At 42.4% G+C, this 15,325-nt stretch overlaps 1 protein-coding gene across 1 annotated transcript; it reads right to left on the minus strand.

Moving 5' to 3' along the window:
• Positions 1–603: 603 nt before the first annotated feature.
• NDE1 (nudE neurodevelopment protein 1) lies at positions 604–10,493 on the minus strand. Its single transcript, XM_009886574.1, has 8 exons — positions 10,371–10,493; positions 9,169–9,322; positions 5,928–6,076; positions 5,450–5,586; positions 4,188–4,367; positions 3,011–3,102; positions 1,819–1,955; positions 604–697 (listed from the first exon to the last, which is right to left on the minus strand). Exons 1-8 carry the CDS (start codon positions 10,454–10,456, stop codon positions 604–606), a joined length of 1,029 nt encoding a protein of 342 aa, XP_009884876.1. The 5' UTR covers positions 10,457–10,493.
• Between the last annotated feature and the right edge of the window lie 4,832 nt (positions 10,494–15,325).

Consider the following 15,325-nt stretch of genomic DNA (forward strand, 5'->3'; position numbering starts at 1 on the left):
GACCTGGTCTTAATGGCAAATCATCGCTTACAAAACCACCTTACAACTATAGAGACAGATTTTTATGTAGCAAGATTCTGACCAGCAAACATCCCACAAAGAGCTGAGCAACTTCCCTGCAGAAATACACCCTTCTACACATAAAAATACCCCTCTAATTCGGGTGGCTGCAGCACACAAGACCCATGATAGAATGCCAGCACAACCAGAATTTAAGCCAGAAACACCATGGCGCTGTATTCACGCCAAAAGCCAAAGCCTGAGAGCTGCATAGGGAATATTGGCTCTGTTGTAGGTAGAGGGACAATGGCTTTGACTGGCAGCGTCAAAGGAAGCAACTTTCAAGGAGCTATTTACAGCAACTGATGTAGGAAGCAATTCTAAGTCCTGCACTGCTAGGCAACATTGCTTTATCACACTACCCATAGAACTTAGTCCAGAGGCCAGGCTGGGCAAGGCCACAGGAGGCCACTGCCAGTTGCAGCTTCTTGTTCAGTTCTCACCTACCCCAAGACCACTGCCTGATTGCTCATGGATGTTCTCGTTAAAACTAAGCTTTAAAAAATAGTATCTTTTTTCCTTTTCCAAAGCCAGCCAGGGTTTTCACAGCAGCATCTTAACAACACTTTGCGAGGGATGGCCCATTGGTCCTGGAATATTTGAAGGCCGTGTTCCAAACTCCAGGCGTTTCACTAACCTGCAAATACAAAATACAAGTTAGTGCATTTCTTGCTCAGTTTTATCACCTTCCAGAGTACAACACTCAGCTTGAAAAATCAACAGATAAAAGAATATCACTCTAAGCACTAAGTGAGCCCGTTACTTAACTGGCCTGAGTTTCCACTGCAACACAGGCCTCTGTTTCCCTCTGAGTAGTGACAAGCTATCTTTCACAGGTGTTGGAATTTCAGTTCTAGCATTACAGCGGTAGATGTGTAATCAGCTGCATGAATACGTAAATGTATGGCCCTTAAGGCTTTCTTGTACGAGCTTTCATGGGGTTTCTCCCTAGGCTGGGATAGCAAGTACAACATGGAGCACTCCTATACAACAGCTTTAGGCACTGGGTAACAGGTATTCCCAGCGCAAGGGTCTAGCTGAATAATTAAGTCTGGAACAAACTTTACTATAGGCACTTAATTTACCAAGAATCTAAAAAAATGTGCAATACAAGATTGGCAGGGTTTAAGCAGACACTGAACTGTAAGTTGCTATAACCTTACTGATTTTTCTTCATTTCTTTAAAGAAAGACAACCAGTTCAACTGTTCAGACAAATTGATAAGTTGAGTCAGGTAACCTCCTGTCAGTTGTTCCCTGAAAACACATTTTAGCATCCACAAAGCATTCTGATTGAGTGCACCCATTATTTGCCTTTTGCCAGTTGTCCCATAAATGAGAACCTTAAACTGCGATAAGGGAAAGTCCCTACAGGCCATAATGGTCCCCAGACATCACTTGTATGAGAACGTAAAGCATAAAACAAATTGAGCTAATAAACAAGAGCTCCTCTGTTGTACTTTGTCCCATTTGAACACTGCGTTTACAATAAAATATGTATTACACTTGCTTTGAATTTGTGGTTTTCAAAACTTGATTCCAGCTAGTCTTCGAATTTCAGCAGCTAGTCATACCAAATTTTAAAAACTGATCTGAAACCTTCAAATCATAATCCTGAATAACTAAATCTCGTTATCTTTTGAAAAAAAAGCGCTCTCTACGAAAACAGAGATTTAACACTAAATAGACCAGTACCAGTCAACTAAGTTCTAACACCAACAATTCTCACTAAGACACAACAGCAGAGAACAACACTCACCCTGGATCACACAGAGGCTGATGAGGACTCAGGCGTGTTTCAAGGACATCTCTGTTCATGTACATGGACACTGTGGTTCTGTTTGAAGACTGGTCATACACAAAGTTTCGACAAGATGCAAGTTTGGACTCCAAAGCCTAATGTTTACACAGATGAGGCAAGTGTCAGATATCACCCTTCTCTTTCACAAGATGGCATTGTGGCACACCAAAATGGCATTAAGAGCATTTAGGGGTTTTTTGGTTTGTTTCTTTTAGAATGAATTGTCTAGACTGCTAGACCCCAGTGCCAAACGAGTTCTGAATTTTTGAAGACATGAAGCCAGTCATCTCTCTAAACTCAAACCTCTGTTTCTGTAGGGGTTAACCTACAGAAGGAGTTAACCTACTGTAGGAGTTGATGCTGTTCACCAGCAGGAACACAAAATCTTCACCTTCCTCAGGGAGATTTTGACTTCTTTCTTACAGGCACGACTTCTTAGATTACTGAATGTTCATTTAAGTTATCTGCTTCCCTAGACACATAATAGGTTGTATGTAGTAGGTGGTACACCTGAGGGAAGTGAGCCACAGATACTATATTCTCCACTACATGCTTCCATCCTGGATCACTCCACCTTTGTTGCTGGGTTGCTCTTTGGCTGTATCGGTTCTGCAGCTCAGCCCATCAAAAAGTCATACAAATGCTTGTGCCAACCCAGCATTGGGACATAAGGGAGAAAACAGAAGGAAGTAATGGGATAACTTTTCCAGCATCAACACTACCTTAAATGTCAAACTAAAGCTTAATATCATGTTAAGCCTTGCTCAAAAGACTACTGGACTCTTAAGGCAAACTTCAGCAGAAGCCCTCTGGAGAGCAGGCACCAGCTTGCTTTCTTTTCTGCCTTTATAGGAGCAGATCCCTTCTTAATTTACGCATGCCAATTTATTCTTTCTGCACATGTGCTTTCAGAAATTTGTAGAAAGAGTTTTTATGCCCATGTGGACAAGATCTTAGTAAAGCAAAGATCTTTATTTGAGGGTTGGTCAGAAAGCTACAAAGTTCAGACCAAATTTCAAGGCTACACTTAGCTAACCTGGGGGCAAGATACTCTTTCCAATCTCCCCTGAGCAGCAGTACAAATAGCGCTGGCTGCAGCTTCAGACAGCTCTACCTTTCCAAGAGCATTGCCTAGCAGGTAATCACTCACCCCCACTTTTCGCAGCAAGTCTCCCACGATGTTAAGTGCAGATATTCTTGCAGCAGGTGTGAGAGGGGTTGCACTGTAACTGTCCTCAAGACCTGCAGGGCAGATTGAAGAAGGATACGTTACTCATTAAAAAATACAAAAAAACCCCAACTTTGACACTGGAAGGCAGAAGAGAGCCTAACATACAGAGCAGAGGAAACATCAATATCTTCACCTTTTCATATCTCACCTCCAGATCTTTCATATCCATTAGGAATAAGAACCACTGTCTCCCTGAGACAGCTCAAGTTACACTGTCCTAAGCTAAAGTCTCTAGATATGCTATGGCTTCAGTTTCTAGAGATCTGTTCTGCCAGTCTACTCTGCACCTCTGTTGCTGCAGTGGGACTAGAGGGACGTGTCCTCAGACAAGACCACCACCGCTCATTTTACTACACATCTCCAAATCCTCTCACTTTTACAGAAGCATTAATTCCTCCACACAAAACACATCACTTCAGGTTAGGCATACTGAAGCTCACAATGAAACTGTTAGTGCTCAGAGCTATATCAGAAGGTGACATTAAAAATCCCTGCACTTATGCATACGCATGAACACAGTTACACAAATTTCTAGCTTTTTAAGTATGAATATGGGAGAATTTGCGTTAGCGGTTTGAAATATTGAAATAATCAGTGCTCACAAAAAAATTAAGTAACTGACATTATTGACATGAAAGCAGAGATAGTCATTTCGTACAAACAGCTAGGATGACTTGTCAGTGTCCTGCTGTTCCAGAGTAAAAAGAAAGCCTCTCTCAAAGAGAACCTACACTCACAGAGAAACCAACTCAAGTAACACAAGTGTGACATTAAAGATCATGCTGACATTTTTAAAATCCTTCCCCTAAGTTAGCCAAACGTGTCTGGGACAGTTGTGAACTAACACTACAGTCCAAACAGTTCTTTCTGTCCCTCACAATTATTATTACTGGACAGTTCAAATCAAATGGGAACAAAGAGCCTATGAATAAACCCCCAAAATCCCAGTCTATGAATGCTGAGACCATGGTGACTGGATTTAGGTGCCTTTAAGTGAAACCCTCGACTCCATTCTTCTCATTCCTCCCTTAGCCAGAAACTATAGTAAAAACAAGAGCATCAAATAGTATTTTTGTGCTGGTTCCCTGTCAGTCACCTCTCCTAAATGTCGCAGGGGTGGGTATGTTGATGTTGGGTGCCCGGTGCACCGAGGGAGTTGAAGGCACAGATAAGGATGCTTGAACTGCAGTGTCTGTTCTTCCTGTTTCCAGGGTAGTTCGCATTGGTGTTTTGGGTTTCTCCTGTTTCTGCTGCACTGCAAGCTCTTGACGTAGATCTATGGAGGAAGCAACAGAAAGCAAGCCTTTGGAGTATGTATCCACCAAGACAAAAAACAGGTAAGAAAGTTTGTTTTGCTCAAAAGATTGTTCCCCTTGTGGAGGTGAAGTCAAGTCACTTATCCTTGTAAACATTACTTCAGGCATATGTTCAAAATCTGGACAATCACTGAAGACTTTTCTAGGATTGTGGCTTAAGATGTTTCTGTAGTATTAGGTTCACTTGCTATTATCTGGCTTCAATTTTCAAACCCCTTCAACAAGGCTCCCTTTGAGCTCAAGGAATTAACTTCTTTCCAAATGTTACAGGCTGGTAAGCAGAAGCACATCAAGGCTGAGGCAAGGCAACTTGCCACACCTTGGCTACATTCCAGCTCCCTGCCAGCTTGAGATTCTCCCTATTGCACCCTTTTCTCTTCTACCCTGGTTTCCACATGAAGGAAAACTGAGCTGAGGCCAGGTGGAAGCCACACCATTATCTAGCCAAGGGATAGAGCACTTCTCTCCCACAGCCTGGCTGCAGCTTAAGGAAACCACTCAAGGGCACAGAATCTGAACAGATCTAAAAATAGAAGGTGTTTTTTCAGCTCTGTGGCCTCTCTCTTCTCACCCAGCCTTACTGACAGATATCAAGAAGTAACACATGAGGCTATTCAAAGGTAACTAGAAGTCAGTCACAGCCCCCTGTTTTACTGCCCGATTAGTGTTTCATTGACTCCACTTTTCACAGGCCAGGAAACAATGAGGTTATTAAAGCTGACCTTCATGGGTTACAGCAAGCCAGACCAGCACATGCCCCAGCTGGACCGGCTCTTCTTAACCCACTAAGGCCCTGAAGCATCACCACAGATTAGGAAGAGGCTGGAACAGACTTTTGCTTCTGCAAGCTGCTCTGGAACAAGGTCAGGAGCTCGAGGAGTCGGGGGGGACAGTCTTGAAGCTTCCTCATTTGCTTCTGCACTTCAGATAGCAGATTTAAACGATGCAAACTTAAAAGTCAAGCTCTAAGATATATGGAGAGGACTGAACAGCTATAAGCCAGGAGGGAGAAAGGAAAAGACACAAGTAATTTCTGTCTAACCTCTAGCTTCATCTTTCAGGCGCTGCACAGACTCCAGAAGGTTTTCTTTCTCATCCAGCTCACTCTCCAGAAATGCATTTCTTTCAATAGCCTGGTTTAAACGCTGTTCAAAATCCTCCAGAGACATTATAGTGGCTCTGAAAAAGTGTGCACAAGATGTCACTACCAGATCGTACAGGCACATAGAGGAACTCCCTCTCTCACGAGAAAAGGGATAATGTTGTGGTTTTGTTTGGTTTGCTTTGTTTTATTATTTTTTATTTTAGCTCTTAAGGTAAGAAAGTGTATAGTGGGAGGAGTGGAAGGAAAAAAATTACTGCATTTCCCATCTGCCACAAACCTCCTCACCGCAATCACCACCTAAGTGATTAGTTCAGAATGGCAGTGCTAACAAGCACAGCATCACAAACAGCTCAGTGACACCGCACTCACAGGACAGAACAGAACCGGAAAAAAGGAAACACAGAAGGTAGGTCACCTTTTTGCTCTTTCCAAGTCATCATTTGCTTGCTCAAGTTCTCGAATGTATTTCTGAAGTTGATCTTTAATAGCTTTTGTCTGTGCCAAGTCATCTTCCAGCGCAGAGATTTGCCTGTATCCTTCCGAATGCTGCATTTCAATCTTTTCCTAATCAAAGGCAAATCATACAGCATATCAGTGATTTAGCAACACGCATTCTCTCTCTGTGGCATTGTCTGAGCACCTTTAAAGGTAGAGGCAGATGCTGTCAAGTTTTTTTTAAAAAAACATCACCTTACGTATGATAAAATGCCAAAAAAGCCAATTGCTCACATACTTCTGGGCTGCCAGCAGACAAGAGCTCTTCCTGTCGCTCCTTATCAAACAATGGTGCTGGAGAGCAGTTCCCAACCTCCACAGCATGGGGCCATTCCTTGATCTCCCAGATAGCAAGACTTAACATAATTTCTGAGCCCCAAGAGCTTTAGCAATGCACAAAGCAGGATGCAAGAGAAGCCACTTATTTTCAACTCTAGTAAGAAGTCAAGCAGTACTTAGCAACCTGAATAACAAGAAAAAAAATATATATCCAAGTGTGACACTGTTACATACTGCTGTGGAACCAGCAAGATTCTCCACTGCCCCTGTGGTTTTATTAGCCCAAAGCAGGTTCAGAGCTCTAGATCACAAAACATTTCAGGTGCAGTTACACAACATGCTTTGGATGTGAACCTAAAAAACTCTGTCTCCCTTTACAACATGTACACAAGGCTACATTTAAGAGAGGCACAGGCAGGAAGGAAGGGTTAGCTTCTCCATCAAATATCTCTCTCCTGCTCTTGTCACTATATGCAGCATTAGCTCCACATCACGAAACAGGGAAAGCTTCACAGCACACTGTCTACTGCAACACTTTACACTCCATCACCTTGCTATCGGACCAATTCAACATGCCAGAGATTTTTTCAAAACACCAAGATTGCTGTGTAAGTAGCATTCCTGAAGTGCTTTCTCCATCCAGAATTTAAGTACAACACTCAAAGTCACTGAAAACAAATCCATGCACTAGAATTTGAAAACCACGGCATGTAGTCTAGCATGACTGATAATTTGAAGACAGCTATTTTAGCACATGAAATGCATAGACAAGGAGGATGGATAGAGATACCTGTTCTGAAATAGGAAATTCTTATTTGATTACACTGTGGTGACACTGTTGTATTTCCACATCTCTGAAGCATAGTTGCTTGCTGAATTTAAGAGCCCCCAAGCTCTAAGAGGCAGATTACTTTCAACTAGCTTTTCAGGACACTCTAAACAAACCTTCCAAAGCATTGTTTCCATTTATTTTTAGGTAGTGTGAACTCTGGTTTCTGAGGGGGAAGCAAGCACACACACTAGGCTGGTAAGCTCAAAGCCACAAGCTGTGTGGGCCTGGCAAAGTTCAATAGCATTGACCTAGATGCAGACACCAACCCTTGACGGGCTCGGTTAACACTGCTGCTCAATGGCCTCATGAGTTTAATGCTTTGCTCTTGAATTGATACAGATAAAAGACCAGAACTGCAAGGTTTGAGTCTTTGTTTTCAACCAATTGCAATAAACTATCAGCTGATCTGGCCATCAATGGGGTCTCTGTTCCTTCACTGCAGGCTGCTACTGCAGTTTTCAGGCTGCATGAATAGCCAATTGTTAAAAGGTTTGTTTCAAGCAGAATATGTTTTAATAAAGTTATCCACTGTGAAGAAGAATAATTAAAGATTTTCTAAAACACGTTCACCCTCCCCTTTTTGAGGTTCTATGTTGTTTCCTACTATTTTCATTCTTAACTGCTTTGGCTGGTTTAATGTCCCCCTCCCCTCATCCTAACTCCTCTACAGAAAGCAAATAGTCCACACCCTCCTCAATTAAATGAACTGCAGGTTTTATTTTTGTCAAACTTATGCCTCCTCCCCAAACCCATCAGCTTCCATGGGTTTAAGCGGCTACATGGAACAGTAGACCAATATAACAAATTTGGAAATAAAAGATCAGTGCAAGATAACAAATACAAGGAAACAAGCTTGGAGATTTGGCTATGAAAAAGCAGGGGAGAGCAGAATCACTCTGTTGGTGCTGGAGGGATGAGACATCTGCCTGAAACGCAAGAGTATTTCCTTAAGACAGTAGTTTGGACAACAGTTTAGACCAAAAGCGTTGCACACCTGGATTAATCACTTGTAAGTGATTAATCACTTATACCAATACCTTCACTCCCATTAACTCATTATTGCATCCAAGTGAGTAGAAGTGCAATTAAATTAATCTCTGCTTCCACAGATATTGACTTAGCCCTACAAAATACAGTGTAGTGTTTCTTCTTACCTCACCTATAAGTAAAAGGCCAACATGATCAAACTTTAAAAAGGCACACCAATTTCAGTGACAATTTTTTTCAAGTTTAAGAAAACTTATCAGTAATTCCTAAACCTGTCTACCCGCCCAGGGGACTAGCAGTATCTTTAATGAGACTGAAATGAGGCATAGATGGCTTCGTTATTTCTTATGTCACTGTGGCAAGAAATTCCATCTCAGTAAGTTCATATCCTTTATGTTTCATAGTTACGGAAGTTAATGCTTTTCAGCTCGTTCTTAGTTTCACAGAAGGCTAACCAAGTGTAAAGAGGACAAATTCTTTTTCCCCCAAGTACAGACAGATTCAGTAATACAACCAGGACTGAAACTCTTATACTTCTCAGTCCTATGTGTTACCCACTGGCTGCTGCTTTCCAGCTTATCTGGAATGCCAGATAATAAATCCATGAACTATTGAGCTTTCTTATATAATGCAAGAACACAGATGAAATGTTTGCATTTTGATTGCTCTGCAATATTATCTGTGTCTGCACAATGCAGACGGAAAGAAAGCTGTGAACAAAAGCACTAAGTAGATGGAAGAAGGAATAGAACAGCAGCTCTGTTACGTTCATGTTTACTCCCCACTCTACTGCAGTTTTCTCCCCTCTCAAATCAATCCTGACATATAGCCACAACCTGCAAAGAAGGGTTCAGGAACGTTACCAAGGTACCCATCACCCTCAAAGCAGACAACAGATTGGCATTTCTTAATTTTTCAAGACTTCCTTTTTTGCAGTTTTCTGTTTAGTTTCTTTGTACTGCAGAAGGTTCCTGTCCACAAGGCAAGCTGAATCTGCACGTGCCCACCTCATTCATCTCTGCACTTCGGATGTACTGATACTGTACGCATCAGCCACTCTTACCTTAACTGACTCTAGTTCCATTCGCAGACGATTGTTTTCTGACAGAAGGTCTCTGTTTCTGGACTCTGTTTGCTGCAGCTGGGTCTCCAGTTCAGCTTCATATTCTCGACTCCCTTCTTGGAATTCACGCAATTCCTCCTGTGTATTCTCAGCACTAGAGAGCAATTCCAGCAACAGAACTCATCGTAATGAACAAAGAAAAAAAAATATCTCTCGTACACTCAAGGTAGAAAAAATACCACCCTTTAACACAGAAGGCTCTATGCCCTTCTCCAACATACATATTCAACAGGAAGAGAGGGCCATATGCAAATGTTTCCCAGTGAAGCATGGAAAGCCACCCCATAGCAAACTGGTAAACAAATTTAAAAAAAAAGCCCAAATAAGTAGAAAAATCCTAAAGTCTCGTCTTCACACTACGGGTGATGAGGACATGCGGAGTTTCTTTAGCTTGTACATTGTCCACTGCTATCTGCATATTTAATCTGTTACTCAATTCATTTATTTATTTGGAAACATGAACAAAGCCATTTTCAATTAGCAATAAAAAGTGATAAAAGGAGAAAGACGGAAGGAAAGATGTTCTTACATTCTCAAGCAACTCTATTGAAATAATCCTCCAGCACGCTAAACAAGCAGCACTGAAAGGTCCGAACACCTGGTCTAAGGAAAAGATCCACCAATACCAGCATCTAAAAAGTTTGGATTTTTTTTTCACCCTTTACTGCACTTAGAGCAACATATTGAGCTAAAGGGAAGAACAAAGTATGTTCATTCTCAGCCAGTGATCTTCCTCCATCTACGTGCTGTCAAACCATTCCTGATCCTCACAGAGATATAAAGAGTGAACCGCAGCATCTCTGTCTGCAATAGCCTGGATCATCCACCCCCAACAAGGTTCTACAGTGAATTTACCCAGGCTGCCCCCAACTGCAGTCAGAGGTACAATTTCAGCACACACAGTCCTACCCAAACCAGAGCAGGGACCAAAACCAGCAGTGCCACAGCAACACAGCTTCACTAGTCAAATAAGCATCAAGGACTCTGGGCTGCTGTAGTTTATGCAGAAGCATTGCTGCTGCTCCCACTCAAGACAGAGGAGTAAATACAAGGTGGTTCAGCTATGTGGTGTTATCTATGACTTTGCATGCAGTGTTAGGCATCCTATCAAACCGCCTAGAGGAATGAAGCCACTGCCTTACCACTGCTTGTATTTCATAGCCAACTCTTTCCAGTATCTGGTTTCCTCTTCCGCTGAGCTGAAGTGATGTCCTTCTGAGTCTTCCATGATAAGTCCTCAAAGTTTAAAACTCCAGTTTAATTTTTCACCCCCTGGAAAATTAAAGGATCAAACATAAGAATTAATGCAGTGAGCTACCTCAGTGCTTTTTGCAGCAGAGCAGTGCACCCTTCCTCCCAGGAAGTCACTGCACTCCTGAAGACCAAACTGAAGACCAGCCTTGACAGGGTTCTGCCAGATACACCATAGATGTGTAAGAATCACTACTGAGTAATCAGGTCCCTTTCTCCAGTTCTTCCAAGGCTGCTGCATGCCTATACCACACCCCCAGCAGCGAGCACCTTCCCCACCCTCTGACTGCACAGCACAGAGGGCCAAACCTTAGACTTCAGCTGCAGCTGTACCAATACACACAGAACACCAGTGAAAGAGAAGATGTCAGGCACTTCAGCTCCAAAGACAGTGCAATTAAGGTCGATTTCAACAAACCTAAAGACAGTTACCATGAAATTAAAGAGAAACTTCAAAGAGACACAGATAAGGTACTCAAGATTCTAATCTCCTGTGTTAACACTTTCAGGAACACCTAAGCTTTTTATGGAGATAACTGCTGGACACGTGAAAAATTTCTCCCTATGTTAACATAGAAAAGCTACCCGACTTTAAACGTGAAATATCACAATCCATGTATGGCTGAGGGCCACAATGTATCTGTATGCTTCAGAGAACCATGGGAGAAGGGAGCTCCAGAAATTCCCAGGGAAGTGAGGATAAAAGCTCCACGGAGGTTTTAGAGGGATACCACCTGGTTGGATTAAGGTATGCAGATAGATTGCAGCAACCTAGTGAGCAATCCAGACCATCCAGCTGTCCCTGTGCCAGCATAAACCCAGACACAGGACATAGTCCCAAGTAGGAAGGACACATGAGTCTCCTGTGGCTCTTTCAAGAACCTTAAGTTGGTCACTCCTGCTTGAAGACTTAAATATCTAAGCACCACAATTAAATAACTGCCCTCTGACATGCATGATGCGCTCTAATAAACACGTCACTGGCAAATATAATTTTATATGAGTTAGTCTTGACAACGGAGAAACATCAAACCTAATGCTCTGGATAACCTGCCTATGTCCCACCCTGGTCGAGGCAAAGATTCCACACAGACATAATCCATTTAAGAGAAATCCAAATAAATCAGGACAGTAAATAAAGGTGGAGTTGAACAATTCATGACAATGGCAGTTGTCAGAAAACTGTATTGCTGAAATCTAATGATGAGGAAACACAGTTCTACCAAGTTTCAGCTCTGGATCTACTGAGCAAAACATTTTCTAGAGGTAATCCTGATGGAATAAAGAGGAAAAAACAGCCAAAGCTTTCAAAGATCATTGAGCTATCAGTCCTGCCTTCTACTCTTCTTTTTTATGATACTCAGCAAATGCTGGAGTAGACCTTCTGAGCAGTATGTCATAGCTAAAGAAAATGTGCAAAAAATGCACATCTATGGAACCAATGGAAAAAATTTGTCATAACCTGTGTTGAGACGTTCCTCTCCAGAAAATCACCTGGTTTAAACACGATTAACAGCCGTTTATCTAGTATACTGAGACAAACATGTAGTTCTTACCTCTAATACAGACAACTGTATCAAGTACTCAAAGTAGTCTGGCAATCTAAAGCATCATTCTTACATACCCAAGCAATGCCGCAAAGCACAAGTCCTTCCCACAGCCTAGGCCACTTTCAGGAGATTATTGAGCAAAGAGTAGGCAGCTGCCACAGCTACACGGGCTGTGCCCACACACCTCAATGCACAGTATCAGCTACACACTCACAGAAATTCCACTATTATTTAGAAGGAGAGCTGGCAGGTGGGGGGAAAGTTACTAAGCTTTAGTTCTTATAATTCAGTTTCTTGACACAAAATGTTAATTAGACAAAGCTACACATCTTCCTTCTAACAAATAAAACCACTGTGTGATGTATGGACACACTTCCACAGCAAGAAGTCTCCAGGCTGCTGCTCTTTGTATGTATTTACAGAAGTATGCACTGGGGAGAAAGGAGAGGAAAAGGAGTGTGAGTAAGGAGTGATTTTTTCAAATAGTATCCTTGCCCATTAAAAAGAAAATCACAACCGAGCATAATTAACATTCTTGACTTAGGGTAGTTCATAACACATCTACTCTATTATTTTTAAGTGAACTGAAAGTGCCTTTGATGTTAATGAGCATGTCCCATGTTCAAGGTGCTGTGTACACCCCCCCCCCCAATCCTTGCAGCACACTTTTGAGGGAAAAAAAAATTTCTCTTTTACAGATGAGAGACAGAGGGGGAAGGTCAGACACAAAAGAGTGATGCAGGTGCAATGGGAAAACAAGAAAGACCAGAATCCATTACTGTGGTCAAACCACTTCAGAGAACAGCAAGCCAGAGTTTCCTTTAGATGGCGATTTCTCACCCCTCAGACAACAGGAATTTTCTGTATTTCTTCAAGAACAGAGAATCCACCCAGGGTACGCCTGGTTTTGCTACACAAATTAAAATATGTTTCAGAAGTCTCCAAAGAAGAATTCTTCTGAAACAAGTGTTATAATAAATCCCATATCTGTGTTCAGACAGTCAACAAAAAAAATGTCAAACAAGATAAAGTTGGAGACCAAGACGTCTTGCTCCCAAGAGCTTTCAAACAACCCTTTGGAATCATAAGACACAGCCCCCGTTGGCCTCAAAAGCTTGAATATGCTCATATCTGGTTCTCGCTTTTGTTTTCACACTGCACTTTGGAAGGACTAAAAGAATGCACTAATTTGCATTTTTTTAAGATTGTCACACACAAAAGAATGTTCCCTAACTAAGACATAAAATTTCTAAGAGTTCCACAGAACCTTGAAAACTTTCACAGAAGCATAAAGAGGCTGTCCCCTTCAGTTTCTAAGTATGTCTTTGTAAACATGAGATTGCAGACCCACTAAGGATATTATTTGTTAAGAGTATGCTCCGTTTCATGGTTACCGTGACTTATTTAGCACTTATAATTTAAAATTAATTGTTAAACTGCAAATACATGGAATGACTGTGGACCTATACTTATTCCACAAAAATGATACAACATGGCAGACATGCTTTCACTACTGTCCCATGCCACAGGCACATGCTTTTCATCTGCAACACACGAAGATGACCTGCTAGGTTCCCTGTACACCTGCACTACATCTCAGCTCACAGGGATTTTCAAGCTAACCGAAGATGCAAGATACAAACTTAAACTGAAAAGAAAAATTCCAAGTTTTAGACAAAGTATTAAAGCTTTTTTGATTTTCTGAAATTTGTTAAAAAAAAACCCACCACATCAAAAAACACTCACATAAATCTTTCTAAACTGCCTGTAGAAAGGGTAGGGCTTTGACTTTTTGTTGTTCCCACCCCTTGATTTTTAACAGCTTGGAGACTGTATGCAAAAGGCATGGAAAGTAATTAATTAAACCAATTAGGACTTCTCATTGTCTAGGCTCACTACAAAACGGGGAAGGGCAAGGGGAGTTAAGAAGGTTGTAGCAATGTTTTGTTAAACACTGGAAAACATGGAAAAAACAAGGAGAGATAGAGTCTAAGGCAGGCACACACTGGCTGCACCTTACTTGGTTTTGCACACATGAAGCCAGAAGAGACATCTGGCCAGACTTCCTGCGTGCACGCAGCACCAGTGCTGGTCACAGATATTACAAAACCTCTACATCATACAGGAAGGGGAAGCGTTCATGGGTGGGGAATGGACTTCTGCAGTGAGAAAAACACCTCAGCATAAATGCTGCAGGAAACGATTTCATGTAAGTGAGAGCAGAATTGCAAAATTCTTAAGGAAAAAAAACATTAAGAAAAGCCACACACAAAATTACTCAGGGAACTTCAATTTGGGAATCAGAGTCTGAATTCACCAAATTCCTGAGGACCTCAACTTAGATGCTGTTTCAGTCCTAGAATAAAGGACTCAAAACAACCCTGCATACTGAATACTTTTTTCTTTTTTAACAAAAGAACATTTTAGCTTGGTGAACAACGTTGGCCTACCTTTGTAGCAATGCCTGATGGTCTGAGTCAGAGCAATTCATATGGTAATAAAAAACTAAAGCAGTACCACACATACTACCGAATTATCCACAGCAGAGATGCGCAAGCTCCTATTAGACATTTTTTCCTAACTGTAAACCACAACAAAACCCCTCTTTGCTCCTGAAAAGTAGCTTTCCCATCCTATGAAAATTACATTTTATTAAAATAGTCCCCACGCAAGGGTCTTCCTATAACATAAGGACCTCTTTTCTTTTGTTTAAGCAATACAAAAGAAAATCACCACAAGAGAGAAAGAAAAGGAAGAGGTCATCGGAGTGCCAGGATTACTACAGAATCCCACAGCCAGCACAGAAGAGTTATCATCTTCTCGGGGTATTCTCTACCAAAAGGCTTAATTCGGCAAAGCCCTCATCATTTCAGATACCAGTCCAGCTCCGATACTTCCGAGTTTCCAGTAATTACTAAGGCAACTCCGCAAAGTTTTCTCTCCCGGGATGCCTGACCCCGACGCTCCCAGCCGCGGCCGAGCGGGAGCCCGGCAGCGCCGGGGCTGCCCGTTCCCATGCGGAGCACGCAGCCGGGCAGCAGCTAAGCCGGCGGGCACGGTTCCCACGCTCCCCTCCCCACCAGCAACGGCAAGAGCGACTCCAGACGCAAAGACGATTCAGGTTCGCAGGGAAGGATGCGGGAAGGAGCGGGGACCGCAGACAGGCAGGCTCCCAGTCCCGCCTCCCCCTGCGCCCCCGACCTGCTCCGGTTACCACCGCAGGACTCGGGACACCCGGAGGGGCTGCGCCGCACCGAAACCGCTCCGCCCGGCCCTCCCGGTGGCAAGAGCGCTCC

This window comes from Charadrius vociferus, unplaced genomic scaffold (assembly GCF_000708025.1).
Source record: "Charadrius vociferus isolate BGI_N301 unplaced genomic scaffold, ASM70802v2 scaffold46, whole genome shotgun sequence".
Classification (NCBI taxonomy): domain Eukaryota; kingdom Metazoa; phylum Chordata; class Aves; order Charadriiformes; family Charadriidae; genus Charadrius; species Charadrius vociferus.